Raw genomic sequence first — 25,906 nt, 5'->3', positions numbered from 1 at the left:
ATAGATGCTGGATAGGACACGGGTGTGACTGAAGTCATTGATGATGATATAGAATAAATAGATGCTAGATAGGACACGGGTAAGACTGAAGTCATTGATGATGATATAGAATAAATAGATGCTGGATAGGACACGGGTAAGACTGAAGTCATTGATGATGATATAGAATAAATAGATGCTGGATAGGACACGGGTGTGACTGAAGTCATTGATGATGATATAGAATAAATAGATGCTAGATAGGACACGGGTAAGACTGAAGTCATTGATGATGATATAGAATAAATAGATGCTGGATAGGACACGGGTAAGACTGAAGTCATTGATGATGATATAGAATAAATAGATGCTGGATAGGACACGGGTAAGACTGAAGTCATTGATGATGATATAGAATAAATAGATGCTAGATAGGACACGGGTAAGACTGAAGTCATTGATGATGATATAGAATAAATAGATGCTAGATAGGACACGGGTGTGACTGAAGTCATTGATGATGATATAGAATAAATAGATGCTAGATAGGACACAGGTGTGACTGAAGTCATTGATGATGATATAGAATAAATAGATGCTAGATAGGACACGGGTGTGACTGAAGTCATTGATGATGATATAGAATAAATAGATGCTGGATAGGACACGGGTGTGACTGAAGTCATTGATGATGATATAGAATAAATAGATGCTAGATAGGACACGGGTGTGACTGAAGTCATTGATGATGATATAGAATAAATAGATGCTAGATAGGACACGGGTGTGACTGAAGTCATTGATGATGATATAGAATAAATAGATGCTGGATAGGACACGGGTAAGACTGAAGTCATTGATGATGATATAGAATAAATAGATGCTGGATAGGACACGGGTGTGACTGAAGTCATTGATGATGATATAGAATAAATAGATGCTAGATAGGACACGGGTGTGACTGAAGTCATTGATGATGATATAGAATAAATAGATGCTAGATAGGACACGGGTGTGACTGAAGTCATTGATGATGATATAGAATAAATAGATGCTAGATAGGACACGGGTGTGACTGAAGTCATTGATGATGATATAGAATAAATAGATGCTAGATAGGACACGGGTAAGACTGAAGTCATTAATGATGATATAGAATAAATAGATGCTGGATAGGACACGGGTGTGACTGAAGTCATTGATGATGATATAGAATAAATAGATGCTGGATAGGACACGGGTGTGACTGAAGTCATTGATGATGATATAGAATAAATAGATGCTAGATAGGACACAGGTGTGACTGAAGTCATTGATGATGATATAGAATAAATAGATGCTAGATAGGACACAGGTGTGACTGAAGTCATTGATGATGATATAGAATAAATAGATGCTAGATAGGACACAGGTGTGACTGAAGTCATTGATGATGATATAGAATAAATAGATGCTAGATAGGACACGGGTGTGACTGAAGTCATTGATGATGATATATAATAAATAGATGCTAGATAGGACACGGGTGTGACTGAAGTCATTGATGATGATATAGAATAAATAGATGCTGGATAGGACACGGGTGTGACTGAAGTCATTGATGATGATATAGAATAAATAGATGCTAGATAGGACACGGGTGTGACTGAAGTCATTCATGATGATATAGAATAAATAGATGCTAGATAGGACACGGGTGTGACTGAAGTCATTGATGATGATATAGAATAAATAGATGCTAGATAGGACACGGGTGTGACTGAAGTCATTGATGATGATATAGAATAAATAGATGCTAGATAGGACACGGGTGTGACTGAAGTCATTGATGATGATATAGAATAAATAGATGCTAGATAGGACACGGGTGTGACTGAAGTCATTGATGATGATATAGAATAAATAGATGCTAGATAGGACACGGGTGTGAATGAAGTCATTGATGATGATATAGAATAAATAGATGCTAGATAGGACACGGGTAAGACTGAAGTCATTGATGATGATATAGAATAAATAGATGCTAGATAGGACACGGGTAAGACTGAAGTCATTGATGATGATATAGAATAAATAGATGCTAGATAGGACACGGGTGTGACTGAAGTCATTGATGATGATATAGAATAAATAGATGCTAGATAGGACACGGGTAAGACTGAAGTCATTGATGATGATATAGAATAAATAGATGCTAGATAGGACACGGGTAAGACTGAAGTCATTGATGATGATATAGAATAAATAGATGCTAGATAGGACACGGGTGCGACTGAAGTCATTGATGATGATATAGAATAAATAGATGCTGGATAGGACACGGGTAAGACTGAAGTCATTGATGATGATATAGAATAAATAGATGCTAGATAGGACACGGGTAAGACTGAAGTCATTGATGATGATATAGAATAAATAGATGCTAGATAGGACACGGGTGTGACTGAAGTCATTGATGATGATATAGAATAAATAGATGCTAGATAGGACACGGGTGTGACTGAAGTCATTGATGATGATATAGAATAAATAGATGCTAGATAGGACACAGGTGTGACTGAAGTCATTGATGATGATATAGAATAAATAGATGCTAGATAGGACACGGGTGTGACTGAAGTCATTGATGATGATATAGAATAAATAGATGCTGGATAGGACACGGGTGTGACTGAAGTCATTGATGATGATATAGAATAAATAGATGCTAGATAGGACACGGGTGTGACTGAAGTCATTGATGATGATATAGAATAAATAGATGCTAGATAGGACACGGGTGTGACTGAAGTCATTGATGATGATATAGAATAAATAGATGCTGGATAGGACACGGGTAAGACTGAAGTCATTGATGATGATATAGAATAAATAGATGCTGGATAGGACACGGGTGTGACTGAAGTCATTGATGATGATATAGAATAAATAGATGCTAGATAGGACACGGGTGTGACTGAAGTCATTGATGATGATATAGAATAAATAGATGCTAGATAGGACACGGGTGTGACTGAAGTCATTGATGATGATATAGAATAAATAGATGCTAGATAGGACACGGGTGTGACTGAAGTCATTGATGATGATATAGAATAAATAGATGCTAGATAGGACACGGGTAAGACTGAAGTCATTAATGATGATATAGAATAAATAGATGCTGGATAGGACACGGGTGTGACTGAAGTCATTGATGATGATATAGAATAAATAGATGCTGGATAGGACACGGGTGTGACTGAAGTCATTGATGATGATATAGAATAAATAGATGCTAGATAGGACACAGGTGTGACTGAAGTCATTGATGATGATATAGAATAAATAGATGCTAGATAGGACACAGGTGTGACTGAAGTCATTGATGATGATATAGAATAAATAGATGCTAGATAGGACACAGGTGTGACTGAAGTCATTGATGATGATATAGAATAAATAGATGCTAGATAGGACACGGGTGTGACTGAAGTCATTGATGATGATATATAATAAATAGATGCTAGATAGGACACGGGTGTGACTGAAGTCATTGATGATGATATAGAATAAATAGATGCTGGATAGGACACGGGTGTGACTGAAGTCATTGATGATGATATAGAATAAATAGATGCTAGATAGGACACGGGTGTGACTGAAGTCATTCATGATGATATAGAATAAATAGATGCTAGATAGGACACGGGTGTGACTGAAGCCATTGATGATGATATAGAATAAATAGATGCTAGATAGGACACGGGTGTGACTGAAGTCATTGATGATGATATAGAATAAATAGATGCTAGATAGGACACGGGTGTGACTGAAGTCATTGATGATGATATAGAATAAATAGATGCTAGATAGGACACGGGTGTGACTGAAGTCATTGATGATGATATAGAATAAATAGATGCTAGATAGGACACGGGTGTGAATGAAGTCATTGATGATGATATAGAATAAATAGATGCTAGATAGGACACGGGTAAGACTGAAGTCATTGATGATGATATAGAATAAATAGATGCTAGATAGGACACGGGTAAGACTGAAGTCATTGATGATGATATAGAATAAATAGATGCTAGATAGGACACGGGTGTGACTGAAGTCATTGATGATGATATATAATAAATAGATGCTAGATAGGACACGGGTGTGACTGAAGTCATTGATGATGATATAGAATAAATAGATGCTGGATAGGACACGGGTGTGACTGAAGTCATTGATGATGATATAGAATAAATAGATGCTAGATAGGACACGGGTGTGACTGAAGTCATTGATGATGATATAGAATAAATAGATGCTAGATAGGACACGGGTGTGACTGAAGTCATTGATGATGATATAGAATAAATAGATGCTAGATAGGACACGGGTGTGACTGAAGTCATTGATGATGATATAGAATAAATAGATGCTAGATAGGACACGGGTGTGACTGAAGTCATTGATGATGATATAGAATAAATAGATGCTAGATAGGACACGGGTGTGACTGAAGTCATTGATGATGATATAGAATAAATAGATGCTAGATAGGACACGGGTGTGACTGAAGTCATTGATGATGATATAGAATAAATAGATGCTAGATAGGACACGGGTGTGACTGAAGTCATTGATGATGATATAGAATAAATAGATGCTAGATAGGACACGGGTGTGACTGAAGTCATTGATGATGATATAGAATAAATAGATGCTAGATAGGACACGGGTGTGACTGAAGTCATTGATGATGATATAGAATAAATAGATGCTAGATAGGACACGGGTGTGACTGAAGTCATTGATGATGATATAGAATAAATAGATGCTAGATAGGACACGGGTGTGACTGAAGTCATTGATGATGATATAGAATAAATAGATGCTAGATAGGACACGGGTAAGACTGAAGTCATTGATGATGATATAGAATAAATAGATGCTAGATAGGACACGGGTAAGACTGAAGTCATTGATGATGATATAGAATAAATAGATGCTAGATAGGACACGGGTGTGACTGAAGTCATTGATGATGATATAGAATAAATAGATGCTGGATAGGACACGGGTAAGACTGAAGTCATTGATGATGATATAGAATAAATAGATGCTAGATAGGACACGGGTAAGACTGAAGTCATTGATGATGATATAGAATAAATAGATGCTAGATAGGACACGGGTGTGACTGAAGTCATTGATGATGATATAGAATAAATAGATGCTAGATAGGACACGGGTGTGACTGAAGTCATTGATGATGATATAGAATAAATAGATGCTGGATAGGACACGGGTGTGACTAAAGTCATTGATGATGATATAGAATAAATAGATGCTAGATAGGACACGGGTGTGACTGAAGTCATTGATGATGATATAGAATAAATAGATGCTAGATAGGACACGGGTGTGACTGAAGTCATTGATGATGATATAGAATAAATAGATGCTAGATAGGACATGGGTGTGACTGAAGTCATTAATGATGATATAGAATAAATAGATGCTGGATAGGACACGGGTGTGACTGAAGTCATTGATGATGATATAGAATAAATAGATGCTGGATAGGACACGGGTGTGACTGAAGTCATTTATGATGATATAGAATAAATAGATGCTAGATAGGACACAGGTGTGACTGAAGTCATTGATGATGATATAGAATAAATAGATGCTAGATAGGACACAGGTGTGACTGAAGTCATTGATGATGATATAGAATAAATAGATGCTAGATAGGACACGGGTGTGACTGAAGTCATTGATGATGATATAGAATAAATAGATGCTGGATAGGACACGGGTAAGACTGAAGTCATTGATGATGATATAGAATAAATAGATGCTAGATAGGACACGGGTAAGACTGAAGTCATTGATGATGATATAGAATAAATAGATGCTAGATAGGACACGGGTGTGACTGAAGTCATTGATGATGATATAGAATAAATAGATGCTAGATAGGACACGGGTGTGACTGAAGTCATTGATGATGATATAGAATAAATAGATGCTAGATAGGACACGGGTGTGACTGAAGTCATTGATGATGATATAGAATAAATAGATGCTAGATAGGACACGGGTGTGACTGAAGTCATTGATGATGATATAGAATAAATAGATGCTAGATAGGACACGGGTAAGACTGAAGTCATTGATGATGATATAGAATAAATAGATGCTGGATAGGACACGGGTAAGACTGAAGTCATTGATGATGATATAGAATAAATAGATGCTAGATAGGACACGGGTAAGACTGAAGTCATTGATGATGATATAGAATAAATAGATGCTAGATAGGACACAGGTGTGACTGAAGTCATTGATGATGATATAGAATAAATAGATGCTAGATAGGACACAGGTGTGACTGAAGTCATTGATGATGATATAGAATAAATAGATGCTAGATAGGACACGGGTGTGACTGAAGTCATTGATGATGATATACAATAAATAGATGCTAGATAGGACACGGGTGTGACTGAAGTCATTGATGATGATATAGAATAAATAGATGCTGGATAGGACACGGGTGTGACTGAAGTCATTGATGATGATATAGAATAAATAGATGCTAGATAGGACACGGGTGTGACTGAAGTCATTGATGATGATATAGAATAAATAGATGCTAGATAGGACACGGGTGTGACTGAAGTCATTGATGATGATATAGAATAAATAGATGCTAGATAGGACACGGGTGTGACTGAAGTCATTGATGATGATATAGAATAAATAGATGCTAGATAGGACACGGGTGTGACTGAAGTCATTGATGATGATATAGAATAAATAGATGCTAGATAGGACACGGGTAAGACTGAAGTCATTGATGATGATATAGAATAAATAGATGCTGGATAGGACACGGGTAAGACTGAAGTCATTGATGATGATATAGAATAAATAGATGCTAGATAGGACACGGGTAAGACTGAAGTCATTGATGATGATATAGAATAAATAGATGCTAGATAGGACACGGGTGTGACTGAAGTCATTGATGATGATATAGAATAAATAGATGCTAGATAGGACACGGGTGTGACTGAAGTCATTGATGATGATATAGAATAAATAGATGCTAGATAGGACACGGGTGTGACTGAAGTCATTGATGATGATATAGAATAAATAGATGCTAGATAGGACACGGGTGTGACTGAAGTCATTGATGATGATATAGAATAAATAGATGCTAGATAGGACACGGGTAAGACTGAAGTCATTGATGATGATATAGAATAAATAGATGCTGGATAGGACACGGGTAAGACTGAAGTCATTGATGATGATATAGAATAAATAGATGCTAGATAGGACACGGGTAAGACTGAAGTCATTGATGATGATATAGAATAAATAGATGCTAGATAGGACACGGGTAAGACTGAAGTCATTGATGATGATATAGAATAAATAGATGCTAGATAGGACACGGGTGTGACTGAAGTCATTGATGATGATATAGAATAAATAGATGCTGGATAGGACACGGGTAAGACTGAAGTCATTGATGATGATATAGAATAAATAGATGCTAGATAGGACACGGGTAAGACTGAAGTCATTGATGATGATATAGAATAAATAGATGCTAGATAGGACACGGGTAAGACTGAAGTCATTGATGATGATATAGAATAAATAGATGCTAGATAGGACACGGGTGTGACTGAAGTCATTGATGATGATATAGAATAAATAGATGCTAGATAGGACACGGGTAAGACTGAAGTCATTGATGATGATATAGAATAAATAGATGCTAGATAGGACATGGGTGTGACTGAAGTCGATGACACTGTAAGGGTTTCCTTCTCTTTACTCTGTTATTGTCCAATGCAAGACTTTGGTTAATGTGGTTAGGGACAGTTCTACATCGGTAATGTTGCTGGTTTTGTATTTCATGTGAAGATGCTTTGTTAACACGCTCGGGTGAACGACTGTAAATGTTTTCGATTTAGTTGAACTTAATAAAGTTCATAAACAAATAGTTTGTTTTCATTGACGGGATGGAGTGTCCAAGTCTTCTGTTTGATTGCTAGATGTTGCCTCTGTAGTAGAACTGACCCTTTAACTTTCTTTGCTTGCTATACTAACCTAACCTAATAGTGTCATTTCATATCTATGTCCTTCATTTACCGTTCTCAATGGTAGTAAGAAAAAGTAAAATTACCCTTTTCAGACTTTACTATCTATGATGACATCTGTTTCTATAACCCACGGTTAACCAGGGTGTCATGTGGCCAGGTCAACGACCAACTGTTTTTACTGGCACAAAGTAGGTCAGAGTTTCGGTGTGCTCAGAACGTCCTTAAAATCAAAATTAGTCTTGACTAGGGTTCGAACTTGAAGCTCTTGCGTTTGGAAGCCAAACGCTTTACCACTCGGCCACCACGACCGTCTACTGAGTGGTACAGTGCGTAATCTTATTAATACTAAAATATGGGAATTGTCAAATCAAATATAACCTATTGCTTTAAGTACCCTTTCTGCCTCGTAATTCCAAGTTGAACACAAGAAAAAAAAAAAGCCTGCTTGGCTAGAGAAACTAAATGTTACACGACATTTACAAAACGTAAATTGACAAATCATGTTTTATTATTCAGGAGACAAAGATGATTTGTACAGCGCCATCTTGCAGGCTGCCGAGTCACCCAGCAGACGAGATTTAACAGCAGATTTCGATACAGAGTCAGCTATTGAAAGTGTATTGAGGGTGAGTCTCCGGGGTTTCATTTTGACATCATTCATATTTAATTGAGTTTAATGGTCAAGAGGACAGAGTGTGGGGCTTTGCATGACTAGTTAGGGATTTTCAAGAATCCACATTAGAATTGGCCTACTTGTGGTTTGTGACAAATTTCTAAGCTATCTATTGGCTGGCATTTTCTCTATTTTCTTCAAACTCAAAGTTGAGTGGGCCTACATAATTTAAATTTTATAACATCTGTACTCTTGAGTCACGTTTTGTTGCTTATTTTTACAATGCTTAAATCAACTCACCCTGTCTGTCTGTCTGTCTGTCTGTTTGTCTGTCTGTCTGTCTGCCTGTCTGCCTGCCTGTCTGTCTGTCTGTCTGGTACAAAGGTTGTACACGTTCTTTCTCCCGCACCCATTCTCGGATCAAGTTCAAACCTTCAACAATTATTTTTTGTACCTAACAAAAATTCAAAATTAACCAATTCGTCAATCAATTATTGTTAACTAATTTAAATAATAAAGTAAATGCGTAGTTCTTTCCCTTAGATAACTTCCACATTGTTGAGAGATGCAGTTGTAAACGCGTAGTTCTTTCCCTTAGATAAGCTTTATTTTATGAAAAAAAAGGATTTTTTTTATTTTGCTTGTTTTTTTTTTAAATTCCTCTCCTTCCTCTCTTTGTAACTTTCCAAAGTGAAAGTGCATTTTGAAAGAAAATGTGTGCTACGTTAGTATTACCATTGTAAAATAAATACTCATCACTCAATTAGGCCTACATTTATTTTTTTTTCAAAAAAATTTTATCGCTGTCATATTCAATTAAAATGTTATCCATTTCTTAATAACCAAAAAAAAAAAAAAAAGAAGATTACAAAGAGAGTTTGTGTTATCAAACAAACTCAGAGGTGGCTCCCGTCGGAGTCGGAACCCTGTCGGATCCGCCTATTCACAAGGAATACTCCAGACGTGATTTAATTTTGATGGTCAAAAGTAATAATGTTTGAAAGATTCATTTGCCGTTGTAAAAATGTTGTTGTTTTTTTCTGTTTTAAATGTTTTGAATGTTTTGAATGTTATTTTGAAAAAAATTCTCTTCTCGCTGGACGACGGAGAATGGCAGCGAGCAGAGTATGAACCCTCCATGGTCGTGCAGTTGTTTGTAAAATGTTTTGTAAAATGTTTTATATGTTTCGGATGTTCCTTCAGAGTTGAAGATAATTACTTCCTAGTCCAAACCTGAAACGACAGTCCAGCGCGCAAAACCGCACGACCAGGCAGCCATATAGGCAGTTTGCGCGTTGGACTGTCGTTAGGATTTATCTATGGTTGAGGGTTCAAACCCTGCCCGCCCCATCCCCCGTCGTCCTGCGGGAGATTCGGACTAGGAAGTTAACTATCTTCAACTCTGAAGGAACATCCGAAACATGTAAAACAACAAACAACCCGGGACCGTCGAGATAATCAATTCAGCGCGCTAACCGCATTGCTCTTAACTTAATAACAAACTGGTTACAAACTAATAGCCTATTATTGATAAATAGATATATTACACATTACAGCATGGCATCTACCGGATATGTACAAAATGTCAGACGAGCGATTTTAGATAATCTTTCAGCATTGATTTGTAATTGAAAAAAAAATAGAAAAGAACATATTTTACAGATATATCGTGCTTGTACGTCGATGATTTAGTGACGTAGTGTCAAAGAATATAAGTGTAATATTAGTCAATTATGCGATTTCAAACAATCATTTGACATAATTTATTTTTTATAAAACAATATCCGGAACAACTTTATAGTTAATGAAATATAAATCAGTATAGATATTTTTATTTAGCATTGATATGCTATTTACATTAAAAAAACGGAACAATGTATTAAAGATCATGTGTTTATTGCAACGTTTAAGCATGGAAATAAAATCTAATATAAGTTAGAAGAGCAAACAAATATTCGTTGGCATTGATTTGTTTTTCACAAAAGCTCCGGAACAATCTATTATAGATACATAAAACTATTGCAATATTCTTGAATGAAAAATTAAAGGTTAAATCAGATTTACTATAGCCTTTAGTGTTATTTGTTAATCTAATCGTGACGGACAGACCGACCAACAGACAAAACGCACACAAATAAGCTTCTTTTATTAGGATGGGGGCACTAAACAAAAAATAAAATCTGATTTTTTTTTTTAAAGTTTAAGGAATTGGTTTAGCACCATAGCATGTTGCGACGTTACCCTTCTGCACAAAAGTCGCTGCATAAAAAGTCCATTTTAAAAAATGTGCATGATATTTACATACAAAGTGCATTATTAGCCTTTATAAACAAACAGAAATGTTTTCTTTTAATTTAACCAGAAAAAACATCTTTAACTATTATTTATATTTGTTGTAATCATTTCTTGTACATTTCATAAATATATTTGACTTTCTGATTCTTACAATATACAAATATTGTAACATTGCCTCTCTTACATTTACGTAATTGTTTTAGAATTGGTGTATTTTTAAGAAAAAATCGCTTGCATAATTAATTTTATAAATTAAATAATTTGCTTTTAGAAAATCAAAAGTAGCCGTTTCACCTAAACTTTTCAAGCCGCATTTAATTGTGAAATAATATTTTCATATCTCTTTTAGTTTTCGAGATTTGAGTGTGACAGACGGACAGACGGACATTTTGCACAAACCTAATAGCGGCTTTTTCCCCTTACGGAAGCCGCTAAAAATAAAACAGCCAAAGAAACTCAGAGCAAATCAAGTTATTCAAGGCACAGAATATCCATAGCTCAAATGTAATCAGCTTATCAAGACAAATCTAGGTCTCCACAGCCACATTCGTGTAAAAAGAAATAGAATAAGACAGAGGCATTACATTCAATAGACATTGTAAGGACTTTTTCAGATGGTAAGCACCAAAAGAAGGAAACGAAAAAGCAACATGGAACTATCAAGGCCGAGCTAAAGGAAACAAATTGCTGACGTAATAAGATGGTCTTCAGAAAAGAAAATTATCAAGCCTTGGACTAAAATTCCTGCTGTTCTATAGGAGATGGTAGAACCCCGACAGTCCAGAAGCTTACCACGTGACCAGTCAGCCATGGGCTTCCGGAAAATAAGTAAAGATAGTGATGGGGAGGATCGATGCTCTTTTAACCGAGACCAGTTGTTATAGTAGGCTTCAACACGGACCTGTGACATAGCAACCTGTAAGCAGTTTAGGCCAATAGCTCGTTGCCACGTCACAGGCTACGACGTCACAGGTCACTGTTGAGGCCTACTATAACTATTGGTCTCGTTTTAACACGCTTTTTTTTGTGTTGGTGCATTTAAGCTCTATTGTCGTCATTCTTTTCCCTTTTTTTTTTGTTTTGTTGGTGCATTTAAGCTCTATTGTCGTCATTCTTCTCCCTTTTTTTCTAACTAACGTTTTTCTAATTCAAAAACTTTTGTTTGATCAGATGGCGAGACAACAAGAATCTAAATTTACTGAAACAAAACGTGGTTGATGTAAAACAAGGTAAAAGAAATATTGAAAGTCATCACAATATATGTTAGCCTACCTAAAGTGTGTGTTGATTCACTCGTGTGTACGTGTGCCTAAATTATGAGTCTGCAGTATTTTGTGTGATATGTTTGCCTAGATCTTTTAAGATCTTTTAATATAGACTCTATTAATGTCCTCAATCGCTTGGAATAGAATGTTGTTTTTTGTTTTTTTTTGCTATTATGTGAAATTGTTGTAAGCCTAAAATGTTTAACTGGGCTAATTAGACAACACATCACACAACACACAAGAGATGTGTTTGACTTAGGTGCTAACACAATTCTATTAGTTCAGTTCTTACTTCGTATGATCGTATTTTTTTAATGAAGTGGAGCAGGAGAGTTAGTATCTATACTAAACCATTTTATTAGTCTATAGTTAAGTGCTTAGATTTTTAAAAAATCTTAGTTGGTGTCTTTGAATCTTTTTTTCTATTTGAATCATTGAATCGTATGTCCCTTGACTTTCTTCGTAGCGGTGCTGTGACAGTGTTCGTAACAAGATCCCTTCACTTTTCCCGATAAGCAACTGTTTTTAGCAGAATATAATTAGAGATGCTGGACTATTCTTTTACATTGCCCAGCCAGCTTTTCTTTGGGCGACCATTTCTTTGTGCTTCATCCACTGTACCTTGAAGGATGACTTGTGAAAGTGAGTCATGTCTTACAATATGACCAAACCACTCAGCTTTCGTCTATTCACAGTTCAGGAATTTCTTTTTTTTTTTTTGTTATGCCAGCCAGAGTGTTGGCTTGTATTAGTACAAACTCATTTGTCTTCTTTTCCTGTATCTGGTACCCAGCATTTTTCTGTAACATTTACTCTCCAAACTTAAATTTTTCTTTCAGACTCAGCATTCAGTGTCCAACTTTCACAACCATATAGGGGTTTGGAGTCCACTAGCGAAGAAAACAGTTTTAATTTTATTTGGAAGCTGATGTAACTCGTCCAGATTTCCACTGTTTGCTTCTGGCAGTGGTTGCCAAGCTTAAATGGGTTTCTGTCTCTTCTATTTGATCCTCCATTTCTCGTTATATTTGACCCGAAGTGCTTCCAATATTTGGTCAATCAACTCTATGCAACATCTCGTACTATCTCCACCACTAACTAGTATTTGCCTTTTTTTTTCCAGCTCTGACCAAATCAATTAAAATAGAATAGCCTATATCGGCTATTTGTAACATATATCTAAAGTGTCTTGTATTCAATGGGAAATTTCAAACAAATATTACGCAAGAATTTATTCTAATTATATCTTAATGATTTAAAGGCAATTAATCAATTATTATTAATATCCTTGACTAGCAGTTTCAGGCAGGGCAACATGGGGAAGGGGGACAAACACGTGATCCATTTCGAGCTAACAAATTTTCACACTTTGAAATGCGATTGTAAACATAAATTGAAAACTTCTAGTCTATGATATTGAGAGACATTTAACTGTAACTGTGTTGCAAAATTGATGTTGGTATCCCATAAGGCAATGGAAGATTCTAGCGTATTTTTGGTACACACTGGTGTAATCTAGAAAATAGAAACAAACTAAAAGATCGCTGAGAGTCGTCTCATTTCAACAGAAAATTCAAAGAATATTAATTATAAAATCCAAAACAACACACACAAAAGATAAATTATTATGTGATCGAATGGAAATTTCAACTAAAAACAGTGTCAAGGTGGAAAAAAATAATGTTGGATTCAGAATCCAAAAAGAAAACATTATTACATTATTAAAAACAGAATAGAAAGCCAAATAGTCATGAAATTCATGTATGCAGAGATTAAAATTGAAGCGGCATTATTGTAACACAAGAACTACACTATTTTAACTAGACTTTTTTTTTCCAATTTTTTTTCACACTAAAAAGTACTTAATGTAACACTAATGAAAAAAAAAACAACTAAGTATCTACTCAACAGTTTACAACCCATTAGAAACCATGCAGAAGTATCTACTCAACAGTTTACAACCCATTAGAAACCATGCAGAAGTATCTACTCAACAGTTTTCAACCCATTAGAAACCATGCAGAAGTATCTACTTAACAGTTTTCAACCCATTAGAAACCATGCAGAAGTATCTACTCAACAGTTTACAACCCATTAGAAACCATGCAGAAGTATCTACTCAACAGTTTTCAACCCATTAGAAACCATGCAGAAGTATCTACTCAACAGTTTACAACCCATTAGAAACCATGCAGAAGTATCTACTCAACAGTTTACAACCCATTAGAAACCACGCAGAAGTATCTACTCAACAGTTTTCAACCCATTAGAAACCATGCAGAAGTATCTACTCAACAGTTTACAACCCATTAGAAACCGTGCAGAAGTATCTACTCAACAGTTTACAACCCATTAGAAACCATGCAGAAGTATCTACTCAACAGTTTACAAACCATTAGAAACCATGCAGAAGTATCTACTCAACAGTTTACAACCCATTAGAAACCATGCAGAAGTATCTACTCAACAGTTTACAACCCATTAGAAACCATGCAGAAGTATCTACTCAACAGTTTACAACCCATTAGAAACCATGCAGAAGTATCTACTCAACAGTTTACAACCCATTAGAAACCATGCAGAAGTATCTACTCAACAGTTTACAACCCATTAGAAACCATGCAGAAGTATCTAGTTTTTCTGGTCTTGTAAAAATCATGATTAATAATTATTAATTCTTTTCTCCTCCTCAGAAAATCAAGAGAAATTCGGAAGTAATATAGTGTTGAAATTTTATATCTACTGAATGAAATAAATGCACAGGGACATTTGTAATATATATTTACTCTGTATTTAATTCTTTGTCATTTGTTGTATGTAGAAAAACTTGGACAGAAGATTAGATTCGTAATTTTTTTTTAACATTTATTATTTTATCTTTCAGTAAAAAGTTGGCTAGAAATAAACATACATCTAAATTATTTAATATCCGTTATTAGAAACCTTTTGTTAATATTAATATGATATTTTACTTCGAGATGCGATTCTAATATCCCGTTAAATCTGTGTAAAATAGCCTGGTGTTTTAGCATTATTAAAAGGGGAAATAATTGCATAAATTTTTTAAACCTGTACATTTGATTCTGCTATACAAATGTATGCTTTACCCCATGTATTAAAGACTTCTATTAATTACATCAATTCTTAAACTTAGACGAGCAGCTGCTGTATATTATTGTAACCATACTACATTGAATTTTTTAGATCACTAGTGGTGTAACATACACAAACTACAACCCAATTTGTTATAGAAAAGAAAGAAAATATCCTCTTACAAATAATTGCAGAGCTGTATGGATATAATAGAAGCGTCAATGATGAACAACAAATTTTAAAACAAAACAGATGTACTTTTGTAGTTTAATTTAAAGATACTTTTGTAGTTGAACATAGACCAGCTAGACTATATCTTGTAGGTTGCTACTTGTAGCCTTTCTAGTGCAAGCTTCTATACACTTCAATAATATTATATTCAAAGAAGTTCATGCAAAGCAATAGAAGTGAAAGTCTAGGAGTCTTAATTTTTTTTTATTAACTGATTCATTAAATGTTGCTTTATTTGCAATGATCAACACATTTGTTCCGTGATGATCAAAGGGAAATAAGTCATCTTTATAAAACTATAGAAAGGGATATAAATCAAAATAAATTAAAGAATCAACAATTTTAAGTTGTCTCAAACTTTCTTTGGGTTGAATGAATGTACAGAGATAAATATAATTTAGAAAAATGATTCTATAAAGTGTAGAATTGTATGTCCTTTTTATGTACTAGATTTGAATCTTGAGAGTGGTTATAAAATTTCAATAAAATATTTTGTCTTCTTTCAGTCATGCCTAATGTTTTCTTTCTTGTGATTCCTATATTAGAGATTTGTTGATCAAATGTTTTCTACAGACTATTGATCATCTAGAAAACAAACAAAAAAATTTCTCTTCAAGACAAAGAGCCATGAGTCTACATGGAAGTAGGAGCTGAGTCAGAGCTCCAAGATTTTAAAACCACAGGAGTGTCAGATTAGGGTCTTGACCCAAGTGTCTTATGAATACAACAGTATCAGATTAGGATCTAGACCCAAGCATCCTATGAATGTAGGAGTGTCAGATAAGGATCTAACCACAAATATCTTATGAATGCAGCAGTATCAGATTAGGATCTAAACTCAAGCATCCTATGAATGTAGGAGTGTCAGATAAGGATCTAGACCCAAGTGTCTTATGAATGCAGGAGTATCAGATTAGGATCTAGACCCAAGCATCCTATGAATGTAGGAGTGTCAGATAAGGATCTAGACCCAAGTGTCTTATGAATGAAGGAGTATCAGATTAGGATCTAGACTCAAGCATCCTATGAATGTAGGAGTGTCAGATAAGGATCTAGACCCAAGTGTCTTATGAATGCAGGAGTATCAGATTAGGATCTAGACCCAAGCATCCTATGAATGTAGGAGTGTCAGATAAGGATCTAGACCCAAGTGTCTTATGAATGCAGGAGTATCAGATTAGTATCTTGACCCAAGCATCCTATGAATGCAGGAGTGTCAGATTAGGATCTTGACCCAAGCATCTTATGAATGCAGGAGTATCAGATTAGATCTTGACCCAAGCGTCCTATGAATGTTGGAGTGTCAGATTAGGATCTTGACCCAAGCATCTTATGAATGCAGGAGTATCAGATTAGATCTTGACCCAAGCATCCTATGAATGTTGGAGTGTCAGATTAGGATCTTGACCCAAGCATCTTATGAATGCAGGAGTGTCAGATTAGGATCTTGACCCAAGCGTCTTATGAATGCAATACTATTAGGAGACTAATGAAAACTGTAATTAGACTTCTGTCTTTACTATTATGAAAAGAAATAGAAATGAATAACCTCACTCTTGCCTGAAAAAGTTGAAGTAATCAATGACATTGTTGATTCAATATTCTATGCAGTTTCAGATTTAAAAAAATAGCAAATCAATAGCATGAAATTTTATTACTTTTATCTCCCTTTAGACTAACAAAATAATATGAAAAAAAATAAATGAATATGCGGGAGGGGGGGGATGATTGAGGAATGCCCAGAAAAATCTGAATTTAAATCCCTGTCCTGAATCAAGATTCAAAGTTGAGACCCTTCAGTTAGGAAGCAAATCACTTGAACAACCAGCCACCATACTTCAAAGTTCATACTGACAAAAGAAGTCATAAAATTATGGCATTTATTCAGTATCACAGTCCATCTAAAAATATATAAGACATTTGTGATATTAATTATAAAACTCTAAAAAAAAAAACATAGACATATTTAAATACATGTGTAAGTTGACATGTTTTAAATGAAATAAAAAATAAATCACTAGAATTAAAATACATTAGCATAAAAAACAACAAATTCACAGTAATATTATAATTGTGTCAAATACAATGCAAGGCATAAAAACAAATATTTCCTGTTTTTTTTTTTGTTGTCATTGATTTGGAACAAGAAACAAATCTTTGTTGCTTCCAAAGCATTCCTTGTACCCCAGCAGTGCCTAGCATCAATCAACACAATCAAAGCTCTTTAATCAAATAAACATCTGTCACTACCAACAGCTCTTTTTGAATAGACCTAGCCAAGTAAGTGTATGATCTTAACAAAAATAATTTGAGATTCTCTGCAACCCATGTTCAAGGCTTGGAAATGTAGATAGTTTGTTAACTTAAATGGAAGACTACCATATAGGGTCACACAGAAAACACTTTGGATTTTCCAAATGATAGTCTGGGCAAATGTAATAACACTGTTTTTGATTATACAATCTGTAAATCAATGTAAAAGCAAGGTAAAAATTAACAATAAAGATGCAATAACATACATGAATAATGCATAGTTAATATTGCATATAACAACAAACCAACATGGCAAATTGATATAAATTAAAACAATGGAAAGTTGTGAGAGTTTTATGAGTAATAGATACAATTCACAATTCATTTTGAACAGCAGGATATATTTTAAATAATACAAAATGACCTTTTTTAATGTAAGTAAAAATCATCTACATTGATTGTTGGGGATCTGGCCTCTTTCTTATGACACTCATATTGAACAAATTTCAAATTGTCCTTTGTAAACAAGAGTTTATAGACTTCCATGTGGTTGAGCTGTTTCTTGCCACTCTTCTTTTTGGCAGCTTCAACCAGTTTAGGAATCACTTCCCTTTTTTTCTCAATTCTGAAAAAAAGAACAAAAATTATTTCCCCTTAGATAAATATTACATTTAAAACACCAATAAGAAAAGTTGGTTTTTATTTATATACTAACACTGAAACACAAACATTAATGTAGCTTACTAAATCACTCAAAACATCTGCAGAAACACCGAAACACATTTCTGAGACATATACCTAAACAAATCTGTTGGGACACATTTAAAAATAGTCAATGCAAATGAAAAATCTAATTAAAATGAATAACAAATACAAAACAATATTGTTTCAATAACAGTTTTAAAGGCATTCTATATGAAATATACAACTGCAATTAATAAGGTAATGAGAGTAACAGTAAAGATTTAAAAAAATATGTATAAATATATTACGATTTAATCAGTTCTCTGGTTCCAAAGGCATACAGTGATAAAGTGTCGTATACTACAATGAAAACCCACTTTTAGATTAATGCCAAAAAGCCATTTTTTGTTAGTTGGAAAGACAAAAGAAGTAAAGAAAACCCTCATCACCACCAAAGTTAAACCACTACTGCTCAGTCACTCCATTCTTTTATAATTATGTAATAGTTTAATATAAACTTTCTATGTGCTCTCTAGAATTGGGTTGTAGGGCTGCTGGGATGGATGGATAAATGTGATAAAGTCTCCAACAGCAAAAGTATGCAAATTATATTTTTTGGTACAATTCTTTTGAATGTTGAGAAATTAAACTTACATATGGTCAAGGTTCCAATTCATAAAACCAAGTCTTCTTAGTTTAGAAGAATATGGGTTAATCATGTGGGATTGATCACAGGCATCTTCATCAAAAGGTCCTTCACATTTAAACCATCCTTTTTCATCACATAACTTTTGCTTGGATGAACTACGATCAAAATAATGTCCATGCTGGTCATTTTTCTTGAGTTCTGTTTTCATTTTGTCAAATATACCAAGCAACTCAGCTTTGACCTTGGGGTCTTTTTCTTCCTGGATCTGGTCCTTGGCCTGTAACAAAAAGTGCAGGAAAACATGAACATGTGAACATTAGTTATCAGATGACTGGATATACGGGTGAAAGAGAGAACAAGATTTTACTAAGTCGAGTTAGGATGCAGTCGACCTGAGAGTTAGTAGGAGAGCAGCTGAGTAAGCCGACAGTCAACTTAAGTCAGAAGTCATGTAGAAAAGTCAAGTAAAGTCAATCTAGAGAAGTTAGAGTAGAGCAGTCATGTTGGAAGTTATTTGTCATGTGAGAAGTTAATTATACAAGACAGTACCAAGTAATTATATATTTAAATTATAAAATAATAAGTTGTAACTCAATGTGTGGACAAGAAGTTATTATTTTATGTCTCATCTATTGGATAATGTGTATAAGTTCATATTTGGATTCATCTTCACCATTAGTACTATTTCATTGTTTGTTTAATATACAAATTATTCAGTAATTAGGAGATAAGTTATTTATGTGTGACACACTCGAAAGTATGCAAGTAATCCCAGTAATAGTAGTTCTCTCAAGTATCTGGACCACACACTACACACATACTAGAAATGCCTTAATCGCCCTGATAGTTATCTCATGGCGATCTAATATAATGACACTAAGGCCTTCAAACTAGGTCAAATCATAACATTTAAAACAAAAAGGATAGACATGGTGACATCTATTTTACAGTTTTACCCTAAAAATAAAGGATTTTTTGTTCAACTATTTTTATGTTAAAGTGAAATTATGGCTGTAAGCTGATATTACTTGGAATATGTTATTAGTGAAACATTAAAACTAGAAAACAATATGGTAGAATAGTGATGAATTAAATATGACCAAATAAAATCAAATTCAGGTCAAAGCTAACACCATGGACCTCTGACTGCATCATCAGTGACACAGGAACAGGATTAGCATCTCATATGGCCATTTTTTTCCTTTGTATTTACCTAATTCCATTCTAATAAATTTAGGGTGAAGCTAGTGTGTATAAATTAGGTTTGTGTGGGTAAATCTAACCAGGTGACAATAGGTTGGGAAATGCAGTACTAGTACAATCAAAAAGATTCTTTTTATGAGAACTTGAATATTATATTATTCAGTGGCTTTAGCAGATGGATGTGTTAAAGTAAAAAATCTAATCTTATGAAACAAAAAAAAATTAAGGCAGACTGTTGAAGTACATGATTATATTATAATATATGAAATAATCAAGTTCTAGTTTAATTATTTTTGTAACATCAGTTCTTACAGAGTCAAAATAACTGCGGATGCGTCTCTGTGCCAGGTATTTCATATATGCTGTCTTTGTTTTGTATTTCTTATCAATGCCTTAAAAATATTATTAAACAATGAGTAAAACAAAAACAAAACGCATGCACCTTACCATTTAATACAATTATTTCTTTTAATTATACAATATAAATTATAATTAAAAATCCAAAGAAACAAATTTTAAAAAATAATGTACAAAAAATGCTAAGCATATTGCTTGATTATTAGATTACCAATTAATAAACACAAATCAAGTTTATAGAAATATTATTATCAAAAAAGTTACCTTGAAACCAATCTTCATCATCTTGCCTTTTTTCAGCATCTATATTAATCAGGGACGCTTCTTTAAGTTGTGAAAACATTTCAAGTTTTTCATAAGACTCTTCTTTCTTTAACAATTGAGTAATTTCTTTAATACCCTCAGGCTTTATACTAGAAATAAGCAATTGCAGTCCTTCTACAACTTTGACCAGGTCTTGAAAAAAAAGAAGATGGGACAAATGACATGTTGTATGTGGTTTGTGTGGATAGATAAAGCTCAGTCAATGTATACAACAAACTTAACAATGCAATTCAATCTACTCCACATAAATAGCTGTGGTACAATTGGCAAATATTCAGTGAAGTAATAAAGTCATGTCACTGAAACGCTTTATCTACTTCATCATTTAATTTTTAAAGGGAAGGAAAATGCCCGACCAAAAAGACAATACAGAGAAAGTTTCAAAATTGTTTCTTGTGATGTTCATTTCACTCCGCCAATTTTTTTAAAGACTTTTTTCTTGCCCTGTATCTTAAATATCTTTTCTTACAAATAAGAAAAAACTATTTGAACTATTTACTAGTTCATTAATTTTCTAATCTGTATGGTACTTATTATCCTTGTGATGTCATATTTCTTTAGCCCTCCCCAGTCCCAGTTGATTATTGTCTGCTCTTTCTGTTTTGTTGAGGGACTATTTCACTGGTATGGGAGTGTTGAACAACTTTTGCCTTTGTTTCAGTGCGAGTCTCAAATGCCCCTGGAGTGGTATCTAACTACCTTTTGATTCTGTCTAGAATTTTGTTGATTTTGAAAATCAAGCAATTAAAATCCTGGCACTAATATAGTTGTTGCCTTTTAATCAGTGTCAGTGGATAAATTTAATTCTTTTACATGTTTTACATGGATTTTGATATTCATTGTTTTCAGTGCACTTTGATTGCCTTTACAGGTGTGATAAAGCACCTGGCTTCTGGGCTCTCAGGTTCCAATCTTAGTGAAAACTGGGATTTTGAGTATCTAGACTTTTAGGACGCCCTTGAAAAGTAAAAGCCGTTAGTCATTATGCTGACCATATGACACCCTCATAAACTGTGATCCTCAGAAACAGATGACCGTTACATCATCTGCCCCATAGATTACTAAGTCTAAAAGGGTACTTTACTTTTTTACTTACTTTGATTGCCTGTATTTAAATGTACTGAGATGCCATTTCATTTTGGGTTTATTGGCAATAGTGTCGAAGTGTATCTCTGTTTTCTCTGACTGTGGTATTGCTATGATTTGTGGTAATGTGTATACTATTTAGGGTAAGTTAATAGAACTTGCAATTCAGCTGTGTGTATTTGATTTGCTGCTATTCATGAATTGTTGTAAAGTTTGATGTTCCATAATAGACCTGTTCAACCACAGCAGATTCTTCTCCGACTTAAGAAGGAGCAATCAAAACCAGGAATACATCTAGTCACATACATTGTTCATATGTATATCAATACAGATGGTAATTTAGTCAGTACTGTAAGGGAAATGATGGCTAAGTGGTGATAACTACTTGGCTGTTGCACTAAAGGTCATGGGTTTTAATAATAATAATCTTTATTATACATAATACCTGTAAACCAAAGGCTACAAAATCTAAAAATCTGCTTATTACTCATTTGTGTTTAGTCTTTAAACTTTATTTTATTAACCACAAGGGTGTGTACTTGAGATCTTAACACTTCTTTTGTTCAAATTGTCTGTCCCAATGTTACAACATCCATTTATAATGTTGAAGTAAACAAACCTGACTGGAAATATTCTCCTGGTCTAAGAAAAACAAGTGTGGTGTGTGGTTGCAGAGTATCTAAATAGCCATTGTCAGTGACTTCAGTACCATCATCCTCCAGAACCACCGTTACTTTAACATTATTTGGTATCTAAAAGAAATAAACAATCATAACTACTTTTAAGATTAAAATAAAGTACATATATACAAGTACAGACTTTTTCTTTTCAATGTATCCTAGCTTTATTAACATAGCACAGCATGAATCAGAAATAGAACATGATTCATTAAATAAATTTAGAACATAATTAATATGTTGACTTTGCTTTTCAACTAGGATAATTCCAGACAAACAGTACTACTAAGTCAGTGCAGGGCGGCTGAGTGATTAAGCACTTGGCTTCCTAACCTGGTGTCCTGGGTTCAAATCTCACTGAAGACTGGGATTTTGAATTTCAGTAGTTTTAAGACGTCCCTGAGTCCATCCAACTCTAATGGGTACCTGACTTTAGTTGGGGAAAGTAAAGGCAGTTGGCCATTGTGATGGCCACATAACAGCCTGCTTGTTAAACATTGGCGGTAGGAACAGATGAGCTTAACCTAATCTGCCTCATAGATTGTAAGGTTGTAAGAGAAACTTTACTCTTTACTTTTTACTACTAAGTCACTAGTTTTCCAGATTCAGGCAACCTATAACATGCTCTAACTGCACTGTGATGTGAATGTACTGAAAGATATAGAACATGAAATATGATTTTAACTTTTTTTTATTAGTTAGTTATGGTTTAGTGTTTATGCACTAGTGCTACTGAACATTTTAGTTTTTTGTCCTAAAGTCTATGAACATTTACTAATAAAGCTTCTATAGTTAAATGTGATTATTCATTTACAATAAACCTGTATCTGTTCTAATTCCTTTTTTTTTCTTGAGGCGAGTGTTTCCAAATAGTGAGTGTTTCCTAATATTGATCTAACCAAGATTAAATACCACTTGAGTTATAAATACTTTCTAATTTGATTTCTTAAAAATTATTTTATTAAACCCTAAAGCCTTGAATTGATTTTCCATTGTTTGATCAATATTGTGACTAAACCCCAAGATAATCTTGGATATGTGTAGGACATAATTATCTTCTCTTTTGAAAGAACATTTGTAATTTATCAGCTGAGAGAAAAAGCAGGCCTATCTCTAGCTGACCAAACCTAACCATGCCACGAATGCGCCAGCTTTTTAAAGCGAAGATTGGACTTAACAGTCATCTTTGAGTCAATAGGATATGATATGAGAAATGTGCTCATCTTCAATTATGAAGAAGGAGCTATATAATTTTTAAGTTAACATGCATGACTAGATTAACAAATGGATACATGTAATCTCCTCTTTCTAGAGAATTTCTGTAATTTATAAGATTCTATTTATAATATTCTATTCAAGTTGTATGAGTACTACAAAGTTTTAAAAAGCTATAGGCTATAGCCACCATAGGCATGGAAAAAAACAACAGAAAAGTGTAATCATCTTCTTTTTTAAGATTCAAGATAGATCTCTCAATGATGAATAATCATATAATTATTATAATGGATATCTGAAAGTGAAAGTATGATTATATTTTAATAATATTTTTATAATATTATAATTTATATCACACTCACAGTACTGAGTAGTCACAGTCACTAAGTCACAGAGTAAAAGTTAGGCAAACCTTTAATTTTTCTTTTCCTTTTTTAACTGCGTCAGAATAATCCTTTGCAACTATGCCATAACGGCGAAAGCTCTCTTCTGCAACACATCGAACTTTTAATGGCTTTTTTATACCATTTATTAAAGATGTAATCGAATTTAACATATTTTCCCTAGAAATGATTTAGATCTATTATTATTAGTAATATTAGATCTATAATTATAAATATAAAATACCAATATGTTAAAATGATATAATTACTCTTCTATTTTAAGAGGGTAAAAAAAATATTGGGAATTTCGGAGTACTATAAATAGCACAAACACTGATATATATATAAATATATCAAGGCTTAAGTGTAAATGTGTAACATTTAGGGGAGTTATTCCAAGAATGGACCCCAAGATGTCTATGACGACTCCCAGAATCTACGTATGTGATTAATGAATTGGGGGGGGGGGGTCTATCATGAGATGCAAAAGGGGTCCATAATAGAGGATCTCATTTAAACAGGACGTGATTTTAATTTTGATTTCCCATCAGAAGAATTAGTTCCACACACATGATTATGTGGAGGGGTCAACCTTGCCTACAAATAAAACTTTATTCTTGTTATATGTTCGTTTGAAAAATCCAAGAAGAGTTGCTCTTAACAAAAGCTTCAACAATTGACACCAAAGGCAAATCAGCGGAAAACACATTTAAAGTTTATGAATTTACAAAAGCAGAAGGTTTACCAAAACCTTGAAAACATGGCAAGTGGTCTATAAGAAAAACAAGTTTGGGATCTAATCTAGGGGCTTCGAGAAATAATCTTTTAATGGATCTAACATTGAAGTAATATTGCAATCTGGTTAATAAATGAGAAAAGGTTGGTATTTCATTACAAAAATATAAAACAAAAAAAAAAGCTATTAAATTAACATAGAAAAACAAAAACAATCATTTCCTGTTGACCCATTCATTACAGAATCCCAATGAAATAGTATCATGTTCTCTGTTCATGGGATTTGTTTCATGTGTGTTTATTCTTAACTGGTTTACTTTTTGTTTCCTTGCATCTTGATTGTGTTTTACTTAAACCAAAACATTTGATTCAAGTTGTAACTGTGCAAGTATTTCATATTTTGAAAACAATTTCATTGAATTGAGTTAGAAAGTATTGGACTCCAGAAAATTATTCAACACTTCATTGTGCCCTAATGGTGTATTGGGTAGATCTCTGGGGCACCTGCCAATACACATGTCAGATGATTGTGGAGGTAATACAATACTAAGCATCTCTCCAAAATACATCATGACAGCTAGCTATATATTTTAAAAGTCTTTAGCCAAATATTAACTTTAAACTTATATTTGTTATTGTAATTTAATCCAGTTACAGAATATATTATTAACATATTTAAACATCTATTTTTAAAAGTTTATGAAGCTAGAGAATTCCTAATGTTGTCAGCTATTCTGATATATTCTCTTCAACCTC

General features: G+C 33.9%; 1 protein-coding gene and 1 long non-coding RNA gene across 3 annotated transcripts in view; one reads left to right on the top strand and one right to left on the bottom strand.

The window, feature by feature from the left end:
• LOC106063011 (uncharacterized) overlaps window positions 1-16,089 on the top strand; it is a 36,205-nt gene extending 20,116 nt beyond the window's left edge. Inside the window, exons 3-5 of the long non-coding RNA XR_008774346.1 lie at window positions 8,604-8,713; window positions 12,166-12,224; window positions 14,954-16,089. This is a non-coding gene — a long non-coding RNA (uncharacterized LOC106063011). The remainder of the gene's footprint in view (window positions 1-8,603; window positions 8,714-12,165; window positions 12,225-14,953) is intronic.
• LOC106063010 (DNA fragmentation factor subunit beta-like) lies at window positions 15,599-24,657 on the bottom strand. 2 transcript variants are annotated; one of them, XR_001216921.2, is made up of 7 exons: window positions 24,445-24,657; window positions 22,760-22,892; window positions 20,995-21,186; window positions 20,686-20,765; window positions 19,176-19,447; window positions 18,582-18,645; window positions 18,325-18,462 (listed from the first exon to the last, which is right to left on the bottom strand). XR_001216921.2 is itself a non-coding variant. In XM_013221321.2 (6 exons), exons 1-6 carry the CDS (start codon window positions 24,586-24,588, stop codon window positions 18,267-18,269), a joined length of 1,017 nt encoding a protein of 338 aa, XP_013076775.2. In that variant the 5' UTR covers window positions 24,589-24,657; the 3' UTR covers window positions 15,599-18,266. The 2 variants fall into 2 exon arrangements, 1 of the variants encoding a protein (XP_013076775.2); XM_013221321.2 differs by lacking the exon at window positions 18,582-18,645 and having other exon boundaries at window positions 15,599-18,462.
• Window positions 24,658-25,906: the final 1,249 nt, after the last annotated feature.

This window comes from Biomphalaria glabrata, chromosome 13 (assembly GCF_947242115.1).
Source record: "Biomphalaria glabrata chromosome 13, xgBioGlab47.1, whole genome shotgun sequence".
In the NCBI taxonomy this organism is placed as follows: Eukaryota; Metazoa; Mollusca; class Gastropoda; family Planorbidae; genus Biomphalaria; species Biomphalaria glabrata.
The sequence above is the reverse complement of the archived record's forward strand: the minus strand, read 5'-3'. Positions and strand labels throughout refer to the sequence as shown.

What these genes read in the sequence shown, in the direction of transcription:
- LOC106063010 (XM_013221321.2), bottom strand. Translation starts at nt 24,588, where the DNA reads ATGTTAAATTCGATTACATCTTTAATAAATGGTATAAAAAAGCCATTA. An exon ending in TGATGAAGATTGGTTTCAAG is followed by an intron (nt 20,766 to 20,994) that starts GTAACTTTTTTG and finishes AATATTTTTAAG; the next exon opens with GCATTGATAAGAAATACAAA. An exon ending in TCCGCAGTTATTTTGACTCT is followed by an intron (nt 19,448 to 20,685) that starts GTAAGAACTGAT and finishes TTTTTGTTACAG; the next exon opens with GCCAAGGACCAGATCCAGGA.